This window comes from Gymnoscopelus braueri, assembly GCF_963280865.1.
Source record: "Gymnoscopelus braueri genome assembly, chromosome: 8".
NCBI classification, from domain to species: domain Eukaryota; kingdom Metazoa; phylum Chordata; class Actinopteri; order Myctophiformes; family Myctophidae; genus Gymnoscopelus; species Gymnoscopelus braueri.
In genome coordinates, this window is record NC_137609.1 from 50,224,899 (window position 1) to 50,250,525 (window position 25,627).

The 25,627-nt window shown below is 41.2% G+C and overlaps 2 protein-coding genes across 3 annotated transcripts in view; one reads left to right on the plus strand and one right to left on the minus strand.

Moving 5' to 3' along the window:
* Positions 1-25,627, plus strand: part of psmg1 (proteasome (prosome, macropain) assembly chaperone 1) — a 228,226-nt gene that overhangs the window by 141,925 nt on the left and 60,674 nt on the right. The window lies entirely within an intron of this gene.
* hlcs (holocarboxylase synthetase (biotin-(proprionyl-CoA-carboxylase (ATP-hydrolysing)) ligase)) overlaps positions 1-25,627 on the minus strand; it is a 94,347-nt gene that overhangs the window by 38,003 nt on the left and 30,717 nt on the right. For both annotated transcript variants that reach the window (XM_080435601.1, XM_080435600.1), the window contains 3 exons: positions 21,213-21,386; positions 19,402-19,584; positions 2,073-2,389 (listed from right to left, as the gene is read on the minus strand). In XM_080435601.1, coding sequence (XP_080291727.1) covers positions 2,073-2,389; positions 19,402-19,584; positions 21,213-21,386 — 674 coding nt within the window. The remainder of the gene's footprint in view (positions 1-2,072; positions 2,390-19,401; positions 19,585-21,212; positions 21,387-25,627) is intronic.

Sequence of the window (25,627 nt, forward strand, 5' to 3'; positions counted from 1 at the left end):
ATTACAAGCTAAAACATAAACCTTGGTTGTAAAAAAAAACTAAGTTGTCCTTTAAGCAGCGAGCTATGTATAATTCAACTCATTTGATTTATATTGGGACAACTTTGCTTCCGTGCTCTAGAGCAGGGGTCCTTCAACGTTTTTCAGGCCAAGGACCCCCTAGCTGAGAGAGAGATGAAGCAGGGACCCCCTCTATAGTGTATAACATTGTGTTTCAGATTAAACTTTGTGTTTTTACTCTGCTCTTTTTTCCCCTCTACACCTAAACCTCTTTGCCCCAAAAAAGCCGATCTACAAGCTCACAACGCCTCGCAGCGCGAGGCGTTGTGAGCTTGTAGATCGGCTTTTTTTGGGCTAAAGTTCTCCTCAGAAAAGGGATGCTAGGGTTCAAGTGGTTAACGTAAAAACAAATAATCATGTCACACAAAGATTTGGCGGCCCCCCTTGTCGTAACTCTGAGGACCCCCCTAGCGGTCCCGGACCCCCTGTTGAAGACCCCCTGCTCTAGACTGTATGACGGAAGCGTTTGAACATTGTGGGAGGCAACAGTCTGCCTCACCAGACCACACTGCTCCTAACGCTGTTACCATCCACTTCAACCCCTTATACCGTGTTGTACGTCAACGATTGAAAATGATCTACAAGCTCACAACCCGTTTGTTCAGCGACAAGATATGAGCTTGCAGATAGGCCTGTCACAGTTATTACATAATGGTCTAATCGCAATCATCTGAGATAATGGCAATTATTTTGTCATAATCGTTCAAGAAATATTCATACATAAAAAACTATTTTTTACCTATTTTTTTTTAGTATAAAATGTATAAATATGTCAATAACTTCTTAAGATATTTGAGTTCTTTGTCATATCTACCCTGTGCATTTTTTGTATCATGAGGCAAACATAAATGTATTTTTTATTCATGTGTTAAATGCCAAAAGACATAATTACCAGGGGGTCCCCAGCATTAGTTAAAGTGTCACAATGATTTTAAACCCTGTATCCATAGTTTATACTTTGGCTATTCAAAACTAGCATATTTACAAGCTCATAGCATCTGCTATGTTCGAAAAATCTTGAAAATGTGTGCAAATCTTTCAATCTTTTTTTGAAAAAGAGGACATTTTTAAACACAAATCTTTGCTTCTGGGGGTCCCTGGAACAACATATTTTCAGGTGGGGGTTCGCGGCCATATATATAACAATTTGGGGGTCCGCGGCATGAAAAAGTTTGAGAACCACTGGTATAACGGGGACGGACTCTCTGCGTTCTGGATGATACCGATAATAAGCCTCTCCGACCTACTTTGCCTGTTTTCAAATGTTTGGTTATTTTCACCCAAAGACAAATTTGTCTATTTTTGGCTGTTTTTAGAGAACCAGATACAGTAGATACCATTTTTTGAGAAGGGGAATTCCATCGACCTGGAATGGACTGGAGTCGAATGGAATGGACTGAAATTAAATGAAATGGAACTGGACTGGACTGGACTAGACCGGAGCGGAACATAAGCTACAGTATATGTAGTATACACAGTAGATGTGTGTGTGTGTGTGCGTGTGTGTTTGTATTATGTTTGTATTGTGTGTGTGTGTGTGTGTGTGTGTGTGTGTGTGTGTGTGTGTGTGTGTGTGTGTGTGTGTGTGCACGTGTGTTTGTATTATGTTTGTATTGTGTGTGTGTGTGTGTGTGTTTGTATTATGTTTGTATTGTGTGTGTGTGTGTGTGCGTGTGTTTGTATTATGTTTGTATTGTGTGTGTGTGTTTGACCATTTTCCTGATCCTCACAAAACAAAAGATGTTTTATGGTTAAAAAAAAAGAAACGTTTACAATTATAGAAAGACTCAGGTTAAGGATTAGACATTTTAGAAGATAGGTTTAGGGGTTAGAGGCTGAATTATGCTTGATTATACTTAGTTTTGTGCTGGTCCTCCAAGTTTAAGCCCTCACAAGTATAGTAATTCAAACCTGTGTGTGTGTGCACGCACGTGCATGTGCGTGTGTGTGTGTGTGTGTGTGTGTGTGTGTGTGTGTGTGTGTGTGTGTGTGTGTGTGTGTTCGTGTATTACCCTTCCAGCAGGTCCATGGTGGTGGGTGTGACCTCTGTGTAGAGCAGTGTGTGTCCCAGTGTGTGGGTGTGCAGGTGCTTTCTGTAGGCGTCCAGGCTGAACTGCTCCGACCGCACACACTCCTCCTCCTCCTCCTCCTCCTCCGGAGGCTCCGTGACGAGGGCCAGCGTCCCCGCGGGACAGCCAGGCTGGGGGTCAGCGCCTCCTTGGGGACAGCCAGCGCCGGACACCAGCCTCAGCGGGGCCTTGGAGGACCGGATCAGACCGTGTGGGTCTGCGTGACCCCGCAGCCACTTCAGGAAACGGGCCTTGTTCTCCTGTGGGAAAAAAAAGGTACATACAGAAAACCACTTGACTTTAAACCACTTGAACCCCAGTTCCAAGTTTCAACAGTTTTTTCTGAAAAACATATGTTTCTATATCAGTGGTGCTCAAACTTTTTCATGTCAGGGACCCCCAAAATGATATGTATTTGGCCGCGGACCCCCATCTCAAAATATTTTGTTCCAGGGACCCCCAGAAGCAAAGATTTGAGTTACAAAATCTTCGCTTTAAAAAATATATATTTTGCACACATTTTGTAATTTAACTAGCGTATAAATGTAACCAAGTGGACCTGTAAGAGTCAAAGGTCGTGTCAAAGCTAGACACAGGATCTAAATGTCTCAATAGAAGAACAGGGTGACCAAATAGGCCTACAACCACCCCAATTGTATAGTAGTTATACTGTATTAACATACTCTACCATACAGATTGGACAAAATGACATTGTATTCACTAATAAAGGGACCTAATAATACACAAGTAAGACGCGCGAACGCGGGAAGCGAACGCAGCTCGAAAATAACATAGCAAGAAGAAATCTAAAACTGTCCTCAAACTAAGGCGTTTTCAACTTGCCATCCGGCCTGAAATATGCACAAATGACATGGAATTCTTAGATATCCCAATAGATGAACTCGTCTAGATGCTTTTAGATGTGTTATTTTTTACTGTAGCTGCTATATTTCTCTCAGAGGAGTGTAATTAGTCACCCAGGGGCAGGCGGATTTCAGCCACACTGTAGTGCACTCTGAGATCTGTCAGCAGCCAATGACAGCGTGAGTCACATGGGGGCGCGGCTGCACACAGGCAGTGCACACAATACTGCACACAGACACAACCCGAGCACGGTTTCATAGTCAGCTCCACTTGCGCGGAGGTGCGCCTTCGGCCGCTGCGTTCGCAATAATAAATGTAACCATTATCTTATAGTGCTTGCCAATGTGTCGTCACCACGGGGGGGGCGTGGCATAGTAGCTGCAGACATACTGGTGGGGGGGGCAATGTTGAGTCAACCTGTTTATCCCCCACAAAGATGTCCGCCGCTACCAAATAACACTTGCTGATTCACGATTCCTTCACCCCTTCACGATTTTTTGGCACGCACTATACTTTGGCTATTCAAAAATAGCAGATATACAAGCTCATAGCGCAGCAAAGAGTGCCACGCTATGAGCTTGTAGATCTGCTATTTTTTGAAACATCTCGAAAATGTGTGCAAATCTTTGAATAAATACAAATCTTTAATCGACCATTTTTTAACTCAAATCTTTGCTTCTGGGGGGTCCCTGGAACAGCATATTTTCAGATGGGGGTCCGCGGCCACATACATATCATTTCGGAGGTCCTTCACATGAAAAAGCTAGAGAACCACTGATATAGCAACATACGTCTTTCAGAAAACTGTTTAGAAGACGTCTTGTAGAATCGGAACCTCAGGCCTTAATGGGTTAACTACCATACAAATGTAATTTAACTAGCATATCAAATGCAACCAAGTGGACCCGTAAGGGTCCACTTGGTTGCATTTGATATGCTAGTTAAATTAACACCGTGGCTTTGACTGTGTGGTTTAATCAAGGCCTGTTGCTAATCACAGAGGGTTCATAATTAACCCCTCCTCTGCCACCTGTCACTTCACATTAATCAGCATGCCTCCCAGACACAGCTGTGTGTCTGTGGATTCAACCTAAGCGCCTCCACGTTGCAGCAGAACATGACTCTTTGTGTACATTACACCACAGGACTCTCCAAATGATGTTTAAAATCTATCGGTCACACGTACCCGTCCTCATCACAGCCTGTCAGAGGAAGAGCGTCTGAAGTGAGTCGTATCGTGGCCGCCGGGCAGAAACCCGTATCTCCATTTTTTTTCAACTTTTTTATGTTTTTGTAAATTAAAGGAATAGTTCACCCCCAAAAAAGGACTTATTTTCCTATTAATTACTCACCACCATGAAGCCTTGGTTTTGTTTCGTTTTTTTGTCGCATAATTCCTGAGCCAATAATTCAATAATTGCGGTGTCTGCTGTGGTAGGAGACGCACAACTATATAGAATAATAATATAAACTCCAAAAACAACTCTCACAGTGTAATCACTGATGAGCCTATACTGATGAGTCATCCATGGGTTCAAATATAATGTTTTAAATATGGTTTGGCTCTTGTTAAGATTGGTCTCCTATTAACTTCAATTGGCCAAATATTGCCTTATTGGCAATGAATGGAATGTGACAAAAACAAAAAATCTCCATGAATTACATGGGGTGAGTAATTGATAGGATTTTGTTTGGGTGAAGTATTCCTTTAATGCCCTATTTTGTCATACAAGAGTGGCCACATAAGTAACGAAAATAGCACAACGCGTCAAATTGCGACACATTGTTGAAACATTTTGAGAGTGATAAAGTGTGTCTGTGGGTTTACACACACACACACACGCACACGCACACACACACACACACACACACACACACACACACGTCATTGAAAACAATCTATTTTTTTAACCCATTAAAACTGGGAAAGCAACCGTGTCGTTTTAGATTTTAGCGTTGGCTATTCAAAAATAGCAGCTCACTTGTATATCTGCAGATTGGACATCTGCTATTTAACATTTTCAGATGGGGGGGGCGGGGGGGGGGGGGGGGGGTCCACAGCCAAATATATATACATTTTGGGGGTCCATCACACGAAAAAGTTTGACAACTACTGATTTAGAAGGCATTTGTAGAATCAGTCTTAATGGGTTGAACATGCAAAGACCAAGACCAAGACTACTAACAGCTTAACCCATATACAGTATCATGTCTGTATCATTTTTTTACAACATCGGTATTGGCAACTATGCAGCCTACCTGTCCTGAACTGTAACCACTTAGAACCTGAAGTCATTATAGGTGATGATTATGAAAAGTTCTCGAAAATTGTCAAAACAATATTTTCAGATGTTCTTCCTGCTGTTCTTGCAGAATATTTGCATAATTATGACAATGCCTAGAATAGGGACACTAGGGTTCATGTGGGTAATTAGGAGGAATGCATGTTTTAGCTTTGTTATTTTCTAACCTTTTTAAAATAATATATTTTTTAAATGTAGGAAACAGGGAAACAAAGTGGATATTTACACACGACCCATACAAATTGGTCCACTGTTGGTCCACTGTTTGGGAAACGGCGTTCTAGACAGCTTGGTGGTAAACACATGCAACAATTAGGGGTGGGGGGCTGGGGCAGAGTCTTGAGGTGCAAATCCTGCCTGTGATTTTGACCTTGACCCGTTCCACCCAAAGTGAATCATGTGTTCAGGGCCTGACCCTAACCCCGCTGAACATTATTATCATACTAACCCTACCCCTAACCCTGCTGAACATTCCCACCAGGTCTCAGCAAAACCCACCCATCTGTTCTTCAGTTACATTGCTCACACACAGGACACACAGGATTCAAAAACGTGCAAAAATAGCCGATGTACAAGCTAACATGTCGCGCTCCGACGTGTTGTGAGCTTGCAAATCGGCTATTTTCTTGGCAAAGAGATTCCTTGTACAGTATATAGGGACCTACTGTATAGTGCAGAGCCTGGGGGCACTACCGGTCAACTTCAGTATAGAGTTTAAGTGTTTAACAAGAGAATTCGATCGCTAACTGAACAAGTGTGTTTAAAACAAGCAAGGTTTTAATTCAGTAATTGTGCACAATTCAACTAATGAGCCATTTAACGCAAGTCAAATGAAGCAGAGAACTGACAGGCTCCTCATTGCTGCTGCGTTGGGCTTCTCCAGGCAAAGGATATCACCTTCCTTCTCCACAAGTCACTGTTTGTCTGACGCACAGCAGGGGTGGGAAAAGTAACCACGATTTTTTTTACTTGAGTAAAAGTATCAATACTGCAATTTTGAAAGTAGATATCCGGGATTCAACATTTGCTTGAGTAAAAGTACAAAAGTATTGGTATCAAAATATACTTAAAGTACCAAAAGTAAAAAGTACTCATTGTGCAGAATGTCCCATTTCACAAGTTTTCAAATGTATAAAAATCTTTTGAAAATAGCAGATCTACAAGCTCACAATGCGACGCATTGTGAGCTTGTAGATCGGCTATTTTCAACTGGCCTAAATGTACATAGGGCTGAAGTGGTTAATGTATGTTTTGTAATAATAATCAAAATCTACAAAGTAACTAAAGTTATCAAATCATTGTATTTGCCTCGGAGATGTAGTGGAGTACAAGTAAAAGCACTGCAAATTGTAAATACTCCAGTAAAGTAAGAATTCCTCATAATTGTACTTAAGTACGGTACTTGAGTAAATGTACTTAAGTTACTTTACACCACTGACGCACAGGATATGCACGTGTACAGGACGAGCTCTGCGGTGAGCCTCGCTTACCCACAAACCCCTTCTCTCCAGCCCTATATAAGGCCTTTTTTACGTGCATCTCTGCAGAGCCGTGTCTGAAGCCTGATTCATACTTACCAAAATAGCCGACCTACAAGCTCACAGCATTGTGAGCTTGACGTCGCATGACGGAGGATAAATTAGACTAGAACTCTGACCATCCTTCTGCTGATTTATGCTAACGCTAACCGATTGCAATTCACCACTTAAAGGGATAGTTCACCCCCAAAATGACTTTTTTTCCTATCGATTAGTCACACCATGGAGGACTTGAATTCATGGGTATTTTTTCGTTCTCGTCACATTCCTAAGACAATAATTTGATGACCGGCAGCGGTTTCCGGTAGGAGACACAAAGAGTCTCCTTTGTGTCTCCTACCGCAACCGCTGCCTTACCGGTCCGCTGGTCATCAAATGATTGGCTTAGGAAAGTAACGAAAACAAATCGATAGAAAAAAACTATCCCTTTAAAAGCTACAGTATATACTTAGTTCAAATCCGTGAACGATAAGGATTGTTAATTTGTGAATTTATAATCTCTGCTGTAAATCTCTTCTCTCTTCAAGCTGGGCGAGCAGCATGTAGATCTGACATTTTCCATGAATGTTCCCCCCAGCATAGGAATGCTAGGATTCAAGTGGTTTAAAAAAAAGGGTTTTGTTACCATGTGTGAGGCAAACTGTGGCTACAACATCCTTAAACTGGGGTCAAGCTATATGAACACCAATCTGGGAACCCAGAACCAAATAAGAATGAAAAACAGCGCCCTCTGCTGTTTGTACTATCTCATCTTGGCTCTGGGACAATGACGACGTAGCACCCGTGCGCAAAGGAAACCGGGGGTTTGGTCTGCCTTCAGCTTTCACTTCCGGTGGTGCCACTATGTTTTCATTCCCACTAACAATATTTCTACACGGAACACTAACACCACTTCTCCCAGAGAACATGGATCGTTTTGGTTATAAGCCCACTTGTTTCTATGATTAAAGAGTAAGTTAAAATGTGAATATCTTTCCGTGGTTTTGTCTGCTCCGCAGACGCTATTGTTAAATTAGTTTGGGTTTGTTTCGAGGGGGAAAAATCGGCGGACACGTGAATCCCGCCCACTACATTTGATTGGGTAAAGCGCGGCCTGATCTGAAGGCACGCCCACTTGTAGCCCAGTGAGTACATGTTATGACGAGCCTTCACGACAGATTCCAACGCAGAGCAGAATCTGTTCTTGAGAGATTATATGAGCACAGACAGAGTGCCGCACTATGAGCTTGTAGATCTGCCATTTTTGAAAAATCGTGAAAATGTGTGCAAATCTTTGAATAGATGTTTTTTTTAAAAGCGAACATTTGTAAATATTTTTATTCTAGGGATCAAAGATTTGAGGTACAAATGTTCGCTTTAAAAATTAATATATATAAAAAAATGTGCACACATTTTCACGATTTTCCAAAAATAGCAGATAATATACAAGATCTGCTATTTTTGAAGTATATATAATGGTTAAAGTGGTTAAATCTAGAAATGACACAGATATGTTCCCGGATTGAATGGGTTAAGATGATCATGCCTGACGCGGCACTTCAACCCGATCTCATCTCATGTGGAAAAGCAGATTTGCACACATTGTCATTATTTTTGGGCGGTGAAACCGCCCCTATAAGTGAGATTTGGAAAAATGTACAAATATCTTGGGCAGTGAAACCGGCCCTAAAAGTTTGTAGAATTATCCTGCGCTGTGATTGGCCAATCACAATCTATTCAGGACTGTGATTGGCCAGTGTCACATGACACATGTGCATACATAGCCCTATGTGATTGGCCAGTGTCACATGACACATGTGCATAGCCCTATATAAGCAACCATAACTTAAAAAAAAACAAATTATTGTTTTTTTTAAGTTATGGTTTTGTCCATCATAAAGTGTGTTTTACAAAAGATAAATGTATTTATCTTTTGTACATGATTGATCGACTCCATTCAGTATTGTGGTTAGCTAGGAAGACACCGCCCACTTCACACAGGGTGTGATTTTTTAAAAATAGCAGATATACAATCTACTTGTATGTCTTGCTCTTTTTGAATAGCCAAAGAAATCTAAAGTGACACAGATGCGTTCCAGGTCTTAATGGGTTAAATAGTTTTTTAATAGTGTTTAGATAGGTCATTTAACAATAACTGATTTAATTTGATTTTGTGAAAAATATGCCATTGAAAGATTAAAAGATCTTTGGGCAGAAACAGAAAGGAGCTGGTTAAACCTACTGACGGTGTAACGGAGGAGGAACAGTTGTGATTTGTCTGGGTGAGATATAGACAGCAGTGTTGTCGCCTTAGCTGTCCAACGCGACCGCAGCGGGCTGTTAAGATCGGTCCAAATGTCACAAGTCGTCTCTCATCCACTGAACGTCTTGTCAGTGGCGTAAAGGTAGGCCTGTCCCCGACTAAGGATTTGTTTAGTCGAATCTAATTGCCGACTAATTGCCAATAGTCGACTGGCAGTCGACTAATGAAAAAAAAAAAAGGGCCAAAATACATTTTATTTCAAAGGGCCAAGTCTACACAGTTTGTTTTGTTTCTCCAGCAGAGTTTCTAGTGTCTCTATCTCTCTCTGGAAGAGGTTGCACATGAACTCTGCAGCCGCACTGAGGCGCTCCAACACAAACAATACCAATACAAAGACGAGGAATAAGACGAATAAAGTGGAAGTTACGTGTGGTTGCAGGTGTAGACTTGGCCAAAAAACAATTAGAAACATTTTTGGCCCTTAATTTTTTTTTTTTTTTTTTTTTTTTTTTTCTCAACTAGATTCGACTAAGAGACACGCAGTCGACTCGGACCCCCCGCGACTAACCAGTCGACTATTCGACTTAGTCGAGGTCAGGCCTACGTAAAAGACTATTCTGTCACTGTCCTGGGGGGGCCTCACCCTCACCAGGACAAGGAACTGTGTAACCTTGACGGAGGTGTGACGGCTTAACCCTACCTGGTGCCTGCCCGGGCTCGGTGCACGGTGGGCCTGTAACCCCAGGGGGGGGGGGGGGGGCGTATGGTACCAGGATGGCACAAATGAACAGTTCTGCCCCCGAATCCCTCGCTCTACGCCCGTCAGCATGCTGCAAGGTGGCAGCCCCACCAGCTGACTAGCCACCCACAGGGCCAACTACCCAGCATGTTACGAAACCAATTAAAGCAAGACTAAGAACATTATGTACTAAGTACGTATTTACAGTTTTCAGTGCTTTTTCTACTCCACTACATCTCAGAGGCAAATGTTGTGCTTTTACTCCACTACATTGTTTGAACACTTTAGATACTAGTTACTTTGCAGATATTGATTGATATTTTCAAACATTTTCAAGTACTTTTACTGTTGATACTTTAAGTATATTTTGATGCCAATACTTTTATACTTTCACTCAAGTAACATTTTGAACCCAGGCCTTTTACTTGTAACAGAGTATTTTTATATTGTGGTATTGCTACTTTTACTTAAGTAAAATATCTGAGTACTTTTTCCACCACTGCTCCTTGTAGACTTGCATGGATATAATCATCCAGATAGATATCAAACATGTCTGTGAGCAGATGGGGGACAACATATTTTTGAGATAGGGGTCCGTGGACAAATACATGTCATTATGGGGGTCCTTGACATGAAAAAAGTTTGAGCACCAGTGATATTATAGCAACATACGTTACAAACACATATATATTCAAAGATTTGCACAGTGTCATGATTTTTCAAAAATAGCAGATCTACAAGCTCATAGCTCATGAGCTTGTAGATCTGCTAATTTTTGAATAGCCCAAAGTATAAAATAATGGTTTATATAGCTAAGTAAAAATCTAAAATGACACAGTTATGCGTCCCCGGATTGAATGCGTTAAGGATGGATCTCTGAGACCTCTCACACTACAACACAGTGATCTGGTTCAGATGATCACTTCCTATCAGCCTCAAACAGGAGAACCAGGGATGTTTCCCACTATCCTGTGATAGTGTGTGAGCCCAGCTGTAGAAAGGCTGGGGGGGGGGGGGGGGGGTGCAGGGGTCACAGTGAGAATCCATATTCATGGTGTAAATGCCTGGATCATCTGCTTTGTGGCATTCAGAGTAGAAGCCGTGGAGGAGGAGGAGGACCCCCGAATTGATATGCATTTGGGGGGAAAAAAAGACATTTTGACAGGGACCCCCATAACACAAGATTTGTGTTATGAAAAAAATCTTTTTCACAATTACTTTGTCAAGATTTCCCTTTTGAATAGAGAAAGTATAAACTAGGGTTAAAGTGGTTAAACTGATTTTTATGCTAGATTAACTCTATTTTGCTGGGACCTGGAACCTCCTCAAGGACCTCTGGGGGTCCCCGGAGAACCACTGGAGTAGAGGGGTGCTGGGGAGAGGGGGGGGGGCTCTTTGAACTTCTGCAAGCAACATATGTTGGCATTACACAGATGTAATGCCAACAGGATGTTGGCATTATGAAACATCTGTCCTGTATCATTATGAAACATCTGTCCTGTATCCACACTGGATGTTGGCATTATAAAACATCTGTTCTGTATCCACACTGGATGTTGGCATTATAAAACATCTGTCCTGTATCATTATGAAACATCTGTCCTGTATCCACACTGGATGTTGGCATTATGAAACATCTGTCCTGTATCCACACTGGATGTTGGCATTATAAAACATCTGTCCTGTATCCACACTGGATGTTGGCATTATAAAACATCTGTCCTGTATCCACACTGGATGTTGGCATTATGAAACATCTGTCCTGTATCCACACACTGGATGTTGGCATTATGAAACATCTGTCCTGTATCCACACTGGATGTTGGCATTATAAAACATCTGTCCTGTATCCACACTGGATGTTGGCATTATAAAACATCTGTCCTGTATCCACACTGGATGTTGGCATTATGAAACATCTGTCCTGTATCCACACTGGATGTTGGCATTATAAAACATCTGTCCTGTATCCACACACTGGATGTTGGCATTATGACACTTTTCTTCACCTTATCCGGGTAGCTCAGTCGGTATAGAGCTCTGGCCTTTGGACCACAGTGGTCATGGGTTCAGCGTAGCACGGTTTGGGTGCGGCAAGTCGTGCAGTATAAGTAACTGGGTACTGATTGCAGGTGTTGCGCTCAACCTCAGCAAATGGGCCCCCAGGGGTCTATAGCACATTGTGAAACGGGGATAGACTCTCGCGTTCTGCCTGATACCAACAATAAGCCTCTCAGACCTACTTACTTAGTACTGGGATGATATGCCCATGTTAATGGCAGGGGTGAAATAGCTGCACATTATGTCCCGTCTGATATTCTACTTGAACCCTTCATCTGCCGTTGGCCGAATTTAAAGCCATGTACGACGTCAATTCTTTGCATCTCTTTCGTAGGTTGTATTGATACCCATTCTGGCGACCTTGATATTCGTTGGGCTAGATAACTTCCTTTAAAACGATTCCTGGCTAATAAGCCTTAACACTCGCATGACTGAGGTTTCATACTCCTCCACCAAGCCTGAAAAATGATCATTTTGATCCCCAAATCAGGCTATCCTATTGGCCACTGTCTCCCTCTGTTCTCCAGACTAGTTCACACTTTCTCCCCCAAACAGTGGGGGGTTCCATTGTCTTCTAAAAAGCTGAGAGTTGAAAATGGGTTGCCAAATTTTGAGAGAGAAATAAGCAGGCAGGTCTATGAAAGTGTAGGCAGTAGGCTAGTGTGTATTTCTATCTGTCTCCTATATGTCATCATGATTTGTGATTTGTGTATGTGGGGATCTCATTTTTACTTCCATGCAGTGTTGATTTCGTTAACGAAAACGAAACGAAATATGTTCGTCAACGCACATTTTTCAAAGGACGAAGACGAGACGAGACCACCACCCATGAATAAACAATAACTGGGACTAAATCATTATGCAATTTCGTTGACTAATAAAGACGAGACGAAAATGTAATTCACTAAATAAAGACTGGACTAAACTCTATGGTCATTTTAGTTCACGAACAAAGACGAGACGAAATATTATATCATATATTTATTATATGATTTTGTCACTCCCTGTCTCCTTTGATGCACAGCGCAGGGCATGCTGTTCCTCACTCACACACACACCCCCTTTTAAAGTTGCAGCTGCGCACGCACACACACACACAGAGTCACACCACCGTCAAATGAATGGCAGGAGGATTCAGATTTCAGAGCGAAACTTTACAAAATAAAACAGTAAAATGCTTTGCACGGGGCTCGGGAGAAAGAGAAGAGGTGATATGGACACATTTTCGCTACATCGATGTGGAGAACAAAACACAATGCTTGATTTTATCCGAAGGCAAGCAATGTGGGAAAAACACAACTTGAAGAGACACAAGCGTTCACCACAAAGAGATCGAGTTATAAGTTAACAAAAGGTTTGCACTTTCTCCATTTACACCCCATACATCTACACAAACGTTCAGATTTAAAATATAAAGTGCTTACCTCATGGCCAGGGATGTTACAATTCTATTCGGGTAACCCATAAGTACCCATATTTTCCGTATTGTCCAATAAAAAAAAAATTAATCCGATCGGTGGCCATTTTCTCCGTATTTTCTCCATGCTTTCAACTACGTGACCCTATCGGTTGGGAGGTGTAATTGCACTCTGATACACTATAACTCTATGAGAAAATGACCGCCAATCGGATTAAAATGCTTTTTATTGAACAATACAGAAGTTACGGGTACTTATACCCACCCGAAGTAAATTGTAACATCCGTGGCCACGGAATAAAAACTTTATATTTGAAATCCGAACGTTTATGTAAATGGAGAAAGTGCAAAAAACAGGTTGAAGTTTCGTCATGACTGTCATAATATGACCGTCATGTTATGCTGCTTTACATTTAGTAGCAGCAAGCGAACTATAGTAACTTGTAAACAACCCAGTGACAAACCTATATTATTATTATTCATAATAATAATATTCACATTATTGTCTGAGCGTAAAGCTCTCATTCTATCAGCTGTCCACGTCGCTGACAAACGCGTCTCCTCTCCTCCTCCCTCGAGTGCAACAAGTGAACACAATGCTATGTTCCACAAATGTGCTCAATCCTGCGCAAAATATCTGATCTTCAAGCATAAAACAGTTGCTGCGTGACAAGCTGTATGCTTGTAGATCCAATCTTTTTCCACCGCTTTGCAGTGAAAGGGAAAGTGGAAAATGGGTCGCCAAATTTTGAGAGAGAAATAAGCAGGCAGGTCTATGAAATTTGATGAAGGTCCCGTGATGTGGCTGGATGAGGACCGTTAGCACCTGTTAGTACATCTTCCATAAATAACACTACTACAAAGGTTCCAATCTTTCGGCCATTACAGAGGAATGCACTGAAATCCACCCTTGAATAATGTAAATGTGTGCAATTTAGTAGCTACTTTGTTACATGTCAGTCAAAGTCCAGAATTAAACAAACAACACAAAATGAAGGAAAACATTGCATTGTATTATGGGGTTTATAGCCGAGGTAATTTGCGACGAATTTTAAGACCTAATAAAAAAATTGTAATGCTGCTATAAATCTAGTAGCAGCAAGCGAACTATAGTAACTTGTAAACAACCCAGTGTGCAAACTGTGCACAAAACACGTGGGCAGCTATATTATTATTACCATTATAATGTAATTATATATATATATATAATTGTAATAATAATAATAATAATAATAATAATAGAAAGACGTGAAAAACAAGCCCAAAGTCGCTTATAATAAGCAGACATGGCAACATAGACTCTGAGTCTGCTCGTCTACGGGCCGCTCTGCGGGGGGTCTAGAGGTGTCAACTGCTCTTGCCTGGGGGAGAGAGGGGGAGAGCGGTCAATTTAGCCAAAATATAACGGTTGGGATGGTATATATGGTATATATTTCATATTTATAATACGTTTCAGAAGAAAAAAAAAACAGAGATGATTTGAAACAAATATTTAGGAAAAGTCATGAAAGGGGAACTTTCTCAGAGCTTCATGAGAGAAGATAATCCACTTTAAATTCTCAAAATCGGTCATATTGATAGCTTAGTCATGCAAGTGTTAATATATTAAGACCTGAAGCCGACTCTACATGTCTCCTAAATCTCAACAGTTTCCTGAAAAACGTACGTTTCTATATCAGTGGTGCTCAATCTTTTTCATGTCAAGGACCCCAAAATGATATGTATTTGGCCGCCGACCCCATCTCAAAATATGATGTTCCAGGGACCCCCCAGAAGCAGAGATTTGAGTTCAAAATGTTCGCTTTAAAACAATATATAGATAAGATTTTTCAAAAATAGCAGATCTACAAGCTCATAGTGCCGTGCTATGAGCTTGTAGATCTGCTATTTTTGAACAGCCAAAGTGTAAAATTATGCTTTTTTTAGCTCAAATCAAAAAGTGACACAGATGCGTCCCAGGTCTTAATGGGTTAATACATTATAATTGCCCTCTATAACAAAAATTCAAAAACCATAAATATTGTATTTATTTTAGAAATAGTTCATCTTTCACTCAATAGGGACAACTCCTGTCACAAGTTGATGATGTCATTTGTCCATGAGTGGTCCAGCCCTATGGAATGTATGGAATGCATGTGCTAATGAAAAGTATTTAAAACATTGCTTTGATGCTCATATTAACCTTAAGTATTAAAGGGGTAGTTCACCCCCAAAATAACTTTTTTTCTATTGATTACTGACCATCTGGAGCCTTGAATTCATAGATATTTTTTTGTTTTTGTCACATTCCTAAGCCAATAATTTGATTATAATAAATGTGTCCCCATTGATTCCGGTAGGAGACACAAATGCATTTGTGTCTCCTACCGGAATCAATGGGGCTAAATTTATTATAATCAAATAATAAAGGAAGGAATGCGACAAAAACAAAAAAATATCCATGAATTCAAGGCTCCATGGGGTGAGTAATCAATAGAAAAAAAGTTATTTGGGGGGTGAACTACCCCTTTAAGATGTTTTTTATTAGCACATGCATTCCATAGGGCTGGACCACACATGGACCACACATATGACAGATGACATCATCAACTTGCGACGGGAGCGGTCCCTATGGAGTGAAAGGTGTACGTTCTCTCAAATAAATAAAATATCTAAGGTGTTTTTAAATTCAAATGTTAAGTTACACAGGGCAATTATAATGTATTAAGGCATATAAGGCTCACTAGCCAGGGATCATTTTAAAGGGTAAACGTAATATCAATATTATTTCAGCTTAGTTGCATGAGGGTGTCGCGCACCAAACAAAATATAGCTGATCTACAAGCTCACAACGCGTCATCAAATCAGGCATCACTGACCTTACCGTTGCTGCCTGCATCCAATTAAAAAAACACAGGTGATGACCAACAATACAATCAAGGGGCGTTCAAAAATAACAGATATACAAGCTTGTAGCGCGGCAGAGCTTGTATATCTGTTATTTTTGTATAGCCAAAGAATAAAATAATGGTTAACCCATTGAGACCTGGAACGCATCTGTGTCACTTTAGATTTCTTTGGCTATTCAAAAATAGCAGATCTACAAGCTCGTAGAGCGGCACAGAGTGCCGCGCTACGAGCTTGTAGATCTGCTCTTTTTGAAAAATCTTGAAAAAAGATTGTTTTAGATTTTTTTTCCAAAAACTGTTAGGATTTTGATTTTTCATATCTCCTTGATCTTTGGGTCAAATTAAAAAAAATAAAAATAATAAATAATAAAAATAAAATATATATATTATTATTTTTTGTTGAAAAAACGAGTTAACTTGATCTTGGCAATCAATGTGTTTTTAAGGTGGGTTCAAATCTAAAATGACACAGATATGTTCAGATATGTTTTTTTTGTTTACATGGGCATCCCAACTGAGAGGCTGACGGTGTATAATTCTCAGACAGAACCAGTCGAGTACTGAAGGTGGAACAGGTCTGCAGCTGTCTGCTGTCCCATGTATACCTATGGGGGGGGGGGGGGGGGGAACCAGCCAATCTGGAAGCAATCGCTGCCTTTCCTTTTCATCAGCCTGGTGTTTGTTAACAGAAAGTGTTCGGGGCAGCGGGGTCCAGGGGTCACGGCCCCTATCCAAACACACCCAACAATCATAATAATAATCATCATTTGGTACAGTTTTTAACTTGCAGAAACCTTAGCTCTGATATTCAGCAGAAATGCCAAACAAAAAAGGTTCCCCCGAAACTTCACTGGGTCACACTTTCACCCTCTTCTCAGCGTGATTTATGAGCTCCGTCTTGAACCCATAGCATGGGTTTAGCTGTGGGACAATCAGAATATACATATAATGCCTGTGTTGTTTAACACATCTAGACCGGGAGAGAACCTGTGTCATTTTCTAGATTTCTTTGGCTATTAAAAAAAAAATAGCAGATCTACAAGCTCATAGCGCGGCACCGAGTGCCGCGCTACGAGCTTGTAGATCTGCTATTTTTTGAAAAATCTTGAAAATTAGTGCAAATCTTTGAATAATATGTATATTTCAAAGCGAACATTTGTAACTCAAATCTTTGCTTCTGGGGGGATTCTGTCTTCTAAATCCTAACAGTTTTCTGAAAAAACGTATGTCGCTATACGAGTGGTTCTCAAACTTTTCCATGTCAAGGACCACCTGAATACGTATGATACGTATTTGGCCACGGACCCCCATCTCAAAATGTGTTGTTCCATGGACCCTCCAGAAGCACAGATCAAAGTAAAAAATATTCGTTTTAAAACATAATATATATTCAAAGATTTGCACACATTTTCCACGATAAAAAAAATAAATAGGAGATCTACAAGCTCATAGCGTGGCACTCGGTGCCGCGCTATGAGCTTGTATATCTGATATTTTTGAATAGCCAAAGAAATCTAAAAAAATGACACAGATGCGTTCCCGGTCGTAATGGGTTAAGTGTAAGTGGCAGTCGGGCTTTGTTATGTCCATTAAGTTAAGGGGACTCTCTTCCACTTTGTCAGAAGTGAGATTAAAAACACATTTGGAGGACAAAGTCAGGCCAGTGATAACATCTGACTCCGTGCTTCGGCCTGCTTACCTACGCTGCAGCTCTGCTGCCTCCTAGTGGCAGCTCTGCGAACCGCAACCATAAAAAAAAACGTTCCTCTCATCATAGACGTGACAGGGCTTAAAGGAATAGTTCACCCAATTTTCATTTCTATCAGTTACACACCCCATGTAGCCATGAATTCATGGAGATTTTTTTTTTTTTTGTCGCCTCTCCGCTCCCCCGGTCCCGGCAGAGTAGTTCCGGAGAAGCGGACTGAGTGGCCCTGTCTTGCCCTAAGAGGACTGACCGTGGGTAGCCACGTCGGGGCTTGATCAACCCCAGCATTATCTTTTCTGACTAAATATGGCTCTGTACTTGGTCTGCTCTTTTCCCCCCCCTACACCAACTCTCCGAAAAATAGCCGATCTACAAGCTCGCGCTGCGAGGCGCTGTGAGCTTGTAGATCGGCTATTTTCGGCTAATGTTCCCCATCGCACAAAGATTTGGCAGACCCACCTGTAGTAACTCTGAGGACCCCCTTGACTTAGGCTACCGGACCTCAGACACACTTCATTGCCAGTATGTAAAAGTATGCGTCTATGTAAACCTATAGGTTTAATTAATATCGAAGCAATGACAAGTATTAACGAGAGCTTGTGACTAATTAATGACTACATTGGATCCATTGGAACATCAGGATCTTTTTTACATTTCCTGAAAAGTAACTGTTCTGGACATACAAGCTTTCTGCCCCGACAGCCACAATTATTCATACTGTTACTGTAGCAGACTCCTCCATAAACTCACAGTCAGACAGTGCCCTCTACTGGTAATAGCTGGCAGCATTATGCCATCATCACATTCCTTCCCTATTCAATCCAGGAACGCATACCGCGTCGTTTTAGATTTTTTGCCATAACCATCATTTTATAATTTGGGATATTCAAAAGTAGCGTGGCACAGAGTGCCGTGCTACGAGCTTGTAGATCTGCTATTTTTGGGGGAAAAGTTTGAAAACTTTTGCAAATCTTTGAATATGTATGTTTTTTAAACATTTTTAACTCAAATCTTTGCTTCTGGGGATTTCCACAAATGTCTTCTAAATCCTTCTTTTTTTTAAACTTGTTGCTATAATATCAGTGGTTCTCAAAAAATGTTCATATCAAGGACCCCCAAAATATATATACACACACATATACACAAAGTGTTAAGTGTAAGTGTTCCCTTAATTATTTTGAGCAGTGTATATTCAAAGATTTGCAGTCATTTTTTTTTCTTTTTTTTTCAAAAATAGCAGATCTAAAAGCTCATAGCTATGAGCTTGAATATCTAGTATTTTTGAATGGCCAAAGAAATCTAAAGTGACACAGACGCGTTCCCGGCTTGAATGGGTGAATGTAAAAATCTACAAGCTCACAACGTGTCGCGGCGCGACGCGTTGTGAGCTTGTAGATCGGCTTGTTTCGCTGCACAACACGCTTCCATAGGAGACATGCTGGCTTCTGTGGAATCCAAAGTATCCGAATAAAGCAGTGGTGGCGACTGAGAGCATTAGCCCAATCCTCCTACCTGGCAGGTGGAGAACAGGTAGACAGGAGTGGGAGGTGGGGTCTGGGCTGTGAGCTCACAGCTCAGTCCCAGGGAGGACAGGATCTCAGTCAGGACCTCGTAGCGCCGCGCGTTGCTGGACTTCAGCTCGTCAAAGCCCTCCGACGTCACCTCCTGGGACTCGGGTGACATTTCCAGATGCACCTGCAAGTGAAGACAGTAAATTACTCCTTTTAGAAAGCGGTGGCGCAGTCGGTATCGCTGTCGGCTCACAGCTAGAAGGTCCTGGGTTCGATTCCCGCCGGGGACGCTGTGTCTCTCCTACGCGTCAACAGTGCCCATACCCTAGGTGGGGTTGGCGAAAGGACCTTTCTGTGTGGAGTTTGCATGTTCTCCCTGTGTCCCATAGGGCAGGTAATACCCTCACAAAAAAACATGTAGTTTTCTTGGTCTCTATGCTGCCTCCCCCTGGGGCGCCTGATGGAAGGGAAAGGAACTGGTTGGAATAACGTGTTCCACGCGCTGCGTCCTACCGGTGAAACCCCCCCCTGTCAGGTGATAAGAAGCGGCTTGCTAGCTCCTCATGCATTGAAGGAGGCATGAGCTCAGTTCTGGGCTCTCCCTAGCCTGGCAGAGGGAGAGTAGCGCCCAGGATTACATAGGCAATTGGCACTGGGTGAAAAAAATGGGTTACAAAATCGTGGGATAAAAATGTTCAGGAAAAAAAAGAAAGCAGTTGCTTTGTGGCTCTAACACTATGGTGTGGTGGAGGTTGGGGTCGTGCGGTTATCTTGTTATTATGCAACTCTAAATAATGGTGATATATCTTCAACAGTTCTTCTGTTGATTATAAATTGATATTTAACAATATTCTCCTCATTGACTTATATTGCACAGTGAAACAGCTCTTAAAGTCACTCTTTTAGCACATAAAGGAACCCAAACAGAATGCAATGTGACAATATGGGAGAATAGCAGAATGCAAAACAAGACGAAAAGTCAACTTCCGGTTTATTTTACTATAAACCTGGGTCTACATACTGAAATGGTAAAATCAACAGGAAGTTAACTTTTTTTTATTAAATAAAATGCTATGTGGGGTTTTGTAATATGAACACAAACTGGAAATACTGCATCACAGCAGCCATTCGTGTCTGTCCAGACTCATATTATATAGTACATGAATGAATGAAGACTTTGATGTGTTTTTTCGATAACTTTTTTCATTTATTTTTAATATTTCTTTTGGAAAATGAAAAAAATTAAATACATTAAAAAAATTAAATAAAATAATTGAAAAAAGTAATCAAAAAAACACGGCCCCCTCACGTATTAGGAGGGCAGGGTGAGTCAGCAGAACCAAGGACGGGTGTTTTTGATGAATCTAACATGTTAAAAATGGAATTTGAAGTTATAATGGGTTTGTATAGTAAGGGGGCGTGTCTGATAAAATGATTATCAAATATCTAAATACTAAATCAAGCAACTTAAAAACGGTCTGGGGGGCTCACAAAAGCCTGAGTAGGCGATAAAATGACCAAAAGTTTTTTTGAAAGTGAAATATCCCTTTAAGTATAATGGCCTGTTTTGGCCATAGTACATTATTTATTCATTTTGATTATTGGTATATTTTCATTATTGGATTATTGGATTATTGGCCATTATCATTAATTTCTTTGTAATTTTAAGTTATTTTTCATATCTGCCCGGTGCATTTTTTGTTTACAAAGCCTAAAAAAAGACATAAATGTCATTTGTATTCATATGTTCAATGCCAGAAACACAATTTAATCATTCAATCGGTCATTCCACGACTGTGGGGACATCCGTACCTGACACAGGACGGCCTCCCCTCCGTCCTCTCCGTGGGTGAGCCTGACGATGACCATGTCCTTCTGCCCGTGGGGGACGTCCTCCTTGTCCCCCGTCATCTCCCCCCACAGCTCCACCTCGCCCCCTCCCTGTGGGTCCCGGATAAACACCTGGCCGCTGGCCCGTACGCTGAGCTGCACAAGAGAAAATCACACTTAGACACTCTATTCTTAGTCAAACGGACCTGCTTTACAACTGTACCGCGTCTTGTCTACACCAGGGGTCTTCAACGTTTTTCAGGCCAAGGACCCCCTAGCTGAGAGAGAGATGAAGCAGGGACCCCCTCTATATTGTAATAATACTTAAAGGGACTACACCACATATTGGAACTTTTCCTTTTCTTTTTTTTTTTGGTCTCCCCTACCTCTCTTCTATCCCAAAAAATACCCCAGTTTGAACACTCAGGCTTTCACAGCATATCTGGGGTTTTCTGTAAATTGGTCTCAAAACAGACCAAACTGATTTGCCCCCCCGCACGTGACGTCACAAGCGATACAATCCCTCCCGTTTTTCAGTTCCAACATTAACATTTTGTTTTACTTTTTCCTCACAGAACCAGAGGGATAACATGCATACAAACTGGCTCAATAGTAGGGATGGAGCTCGTTAATTTTTATTGATAATGAGCACCTTATCGAGCCTGCTTATCGAACCGAGCTTTTATCGAGCCCACTATCGATCTTTTTCTATTATTAAGAAAAAAGACGTGAGACAAAAAATTCTGAACAGAACCGGTATCTTTTTTTATTGGCCAGTTGTGACAGTGAGTTTGTGGCTGACCACTATCTAAAATTAAATGAAGATGACAAGTAAAAAATATTTTTGCCTATCATTAAAACAACCATTCATATAATGTGCAATAAGTGTTAAATGGCTTTATATTATGAATAGTACTGTAATAATTACTATAAAATCTCCATGTCTCTTCAACTCTTTATAAACAAAAAATGCATATTTATTTTTTCTATTATTTTTTCTTTGTTTTAACCAAAATATATCACTCTCACTACATTTTACTAGGGCCTTCAAATACAGTACTTTTCTAACAGACAGAAGGCAAGTGACCTTTTTACTATTGGAAAATAATATTGAAGAAACGGTTAATGTGTGTACTGTCACTTTAAAAGCGCAATTTATACTTATACTCGTACGACGGTGTCGCGCACCAAACATAGCCAATCTCCAAGCTCACACTGCGTCTGTTCGCACCACGTTGTGAGCTTGTAGATCTGCCATTTTCGGCAACGATAGACAGAAAAGACGGACACGCTCAAGCAACACTAGTTATTCATTCACAGGGAGATCCCAAACGGATTATTATCAATTGGATTATTAAAATTGTCAACGGAGACTTGCTACCTTGGGTAGAAGAGGACGAGTGAAACTTTTGAGCGTTTCACTCGTTAACGCCATTGTTTCACCGCTGCACCGCACATGTAAACGCAACAACGACGCAACCACCCGAGTGTAGAAATGGAACCAAATGGACGCTTACAGTCCCCTTAAAATAGTGATGTAGTGAGCCAATAAAATTCCTCTTCCATGTTTCCCCGGGCAGCGCTGTTTGGCACAACTTGCAGCTATCGATACACTTTTAGACCGACATGTTTGTGCCAGCGTGGGTGATTAGATTTATTTCTTGATCGCCTCTTGTTTTGATAGTTTAGACATGACGTCGTGGGCCGCTGCACTCGATAACAGGCTCGACAAGCCCAAAGCTTATCGAAACCCGGGTCTCGATAAATTCATACCCGGGTATATAATGGACCCGGTTTTCGAGCTCCATCCCTACTCAATAGAGCCACGTGCCAAATCAGGACAATGTGGTATTAGCAGGTGAAAGTGCTTTAGAAGCCAGAGAGAAGTTAGTTGGAATGAGTATATCTGAGGCTTGATTTAGGCTCAAACCTTTTGAAAAACGTTTGAGGGACATATATATATATATATTTTTTTAATCATGGTGTAGATCCTTAGGTAAATGTACTTTACACCACTGGCCTTGCCCAAATATGGATATCTATGGACATCTATGGCATCACATGGCATGTTTAATTAAGTACTGTAGCACCATAATATGGAATTCTAGTTGTTCTACACCATGGACATCACAGCAAAAATCATATAAAACTCTCAAAGCTGTCTTTGACATCACACAGAGTCTAAATGAATCTCTGAACTGCATTCCTTCACTTAGAAGACATCATCAGCATCTATAAGTGTTCTGACCTTTGGAAGTCATTGCTGCCACAGACTAGCCTGGTAAACCCTCCCTCCGGAAATCTCATTTCTATTTGATTCCTGGAGTGAGTCTGGCATGAACCGCCTCTCTGCAATATTGGCTGTGTATGCCAAACGGCCGCGCCTATCAGCGTCGTCGCTCATTGTTCTGTGATTGACAGCTTACGTTGGCCAATCAGGTGGCGAGTTCGAGTGAGCCCAAAACACGAACGGCAGCCATCTTTTTCTTGTGCGGCCAATTCTCCGCTATTTTTTTACTTCAAAAAAGCTCTCTAACTTCTATTTTGAGGCACGGAATTTACTTATAAGATATCGTTTGGATAGAATTTAGTTGTTTAACTTCATATATGTGGTCAATTAATCATGACAAAGCCTATTTAAAAAAAAATAATTAGAGAACCGGTAGGGGCGGGCAGTGACACCATTGTACCTGAAAAAGGCAACCCATTTTGGGTATGGCTGTCTCAAAAGTCCCGTCGCGTCACATTAAGACTGGTGAACTGCTGATTGGCTGAAGGGGAAAAATTATCATTGGCTGAAGGGGTTGTCAGTCAACGGTATTACTCCCGCCCAACTCCAGCACAGCCAATATTGCAGACAGGCGGATCAGGCCAGACTCACTCCTGAAATGAAATGGAATTGAGAGGGAGGGTTTACCAGGCTAGCCACAGACACCTTTTGATCCAAACACAGAGGGAGGTGCAGAGAAATTCTTTCATTTTACAATCAACTCCCGACCAAAAGTGTAACATCCAAACAGACTCACAGAGCTCAAACTACGCTGTATTGATTTCCACGAACATGGGTTTGAACCCGGCTAATGAATGCAAGAGACTCAGCAAGGACATCCTGGGAGTCCTATCAGCTGTCTGTCACCAAGCGGAAAGAGACAGCGGTGCCAGGTTGTACGGCTACCTATGGGGTGAGGTGTTGTCCATGGACATGTTCTACAGCCGTTTCAAAGAGGAAGGAATCATGAACCCCAAGGTGGGTTTGGACTACAGGAACTGCATCCTGAAGCCCGGTAGTTCTAAGGATGCCGAAGAGATGCTGAAGAACTTCTTGGGTCGCGAACCCAATCAGGAAGCGTTCCTCACGTTCCTCCTGAGCAAAGGACCAACATTTCCAAGTGTTCAGTTCATCCCAGGTGGAGAGGGACTTTCAACATCAAAGAAAAAGAAAGAGGAAAGGAAGAGGAATAATAGGGTCTTGATTTGTTTTGGTTAATTAGAAAAGCAATACAAACACATGGTTACAGCAGTTTGAGGATAACAAGAAAGTCCTGAGACTTATTTCCATTGAGGTCCTCTCAGAGTTAACAGTTAATAAGTAAAAAATACATTAAAATACAAAACACATGACAGTAACATACACAGTACATTACATATAAACAAGCGCTCCCTTATCTTTCATAGACTAGAACCCTCTTTAGGGGAACTAATAGACAAGCCTTTATCTGTGGTTTAAAAGACCTCAGATTGGTTGTCAGATTGACACTGGTTTCGAGGCCTTTCCACCGTGTGGCTCCTATGTAAGTAAATGATCCTTTGCACACTTTACTGTTAAAAGCAGGATGGCTCGGCGGGGAAAAAGGCTATCACCAGGAACTGGCTCAAGACTGATACACCGGACTATAAACAGTGGAGAAACATAGTGGATAATATTCAGGACAAGGAAAAGTTAACATTCAAACTGAAAATAAGGGAAGATCTCTTTGAAAAAAGATGGGGAAAATGGTTAATATATATACTCCAAAAAGGAGAGATGTGATATTGTAAGGAAAATAAGGTACATGCGCACCCTCACAAAGGTTATAAATATTTAATTTACTTTATTTATGATTTTATTTTATTTTTCTGTTTGTCTTTAAGTACGTGTAATTGTCTGTCTTTTATGTTTTGTATTGTTTTATTTTATAAAGTGATATATGTAAATGTTTTGAAGTATCCTCAATAAAAACAAAGCAGGATGGCTCACACTTGCTACACTGGCTCTAGTGAAAAAATGGTTTACTTAGTTTACCTGAAATATGGGGACCTCGCCATATATGATCTTATGAACCATGGTCAATCTGGCCAGGAACTGCATCCTGAAGCCTGGTAGTTCTAAGGATGCCGAAGAGATGCTGAAGAACTTG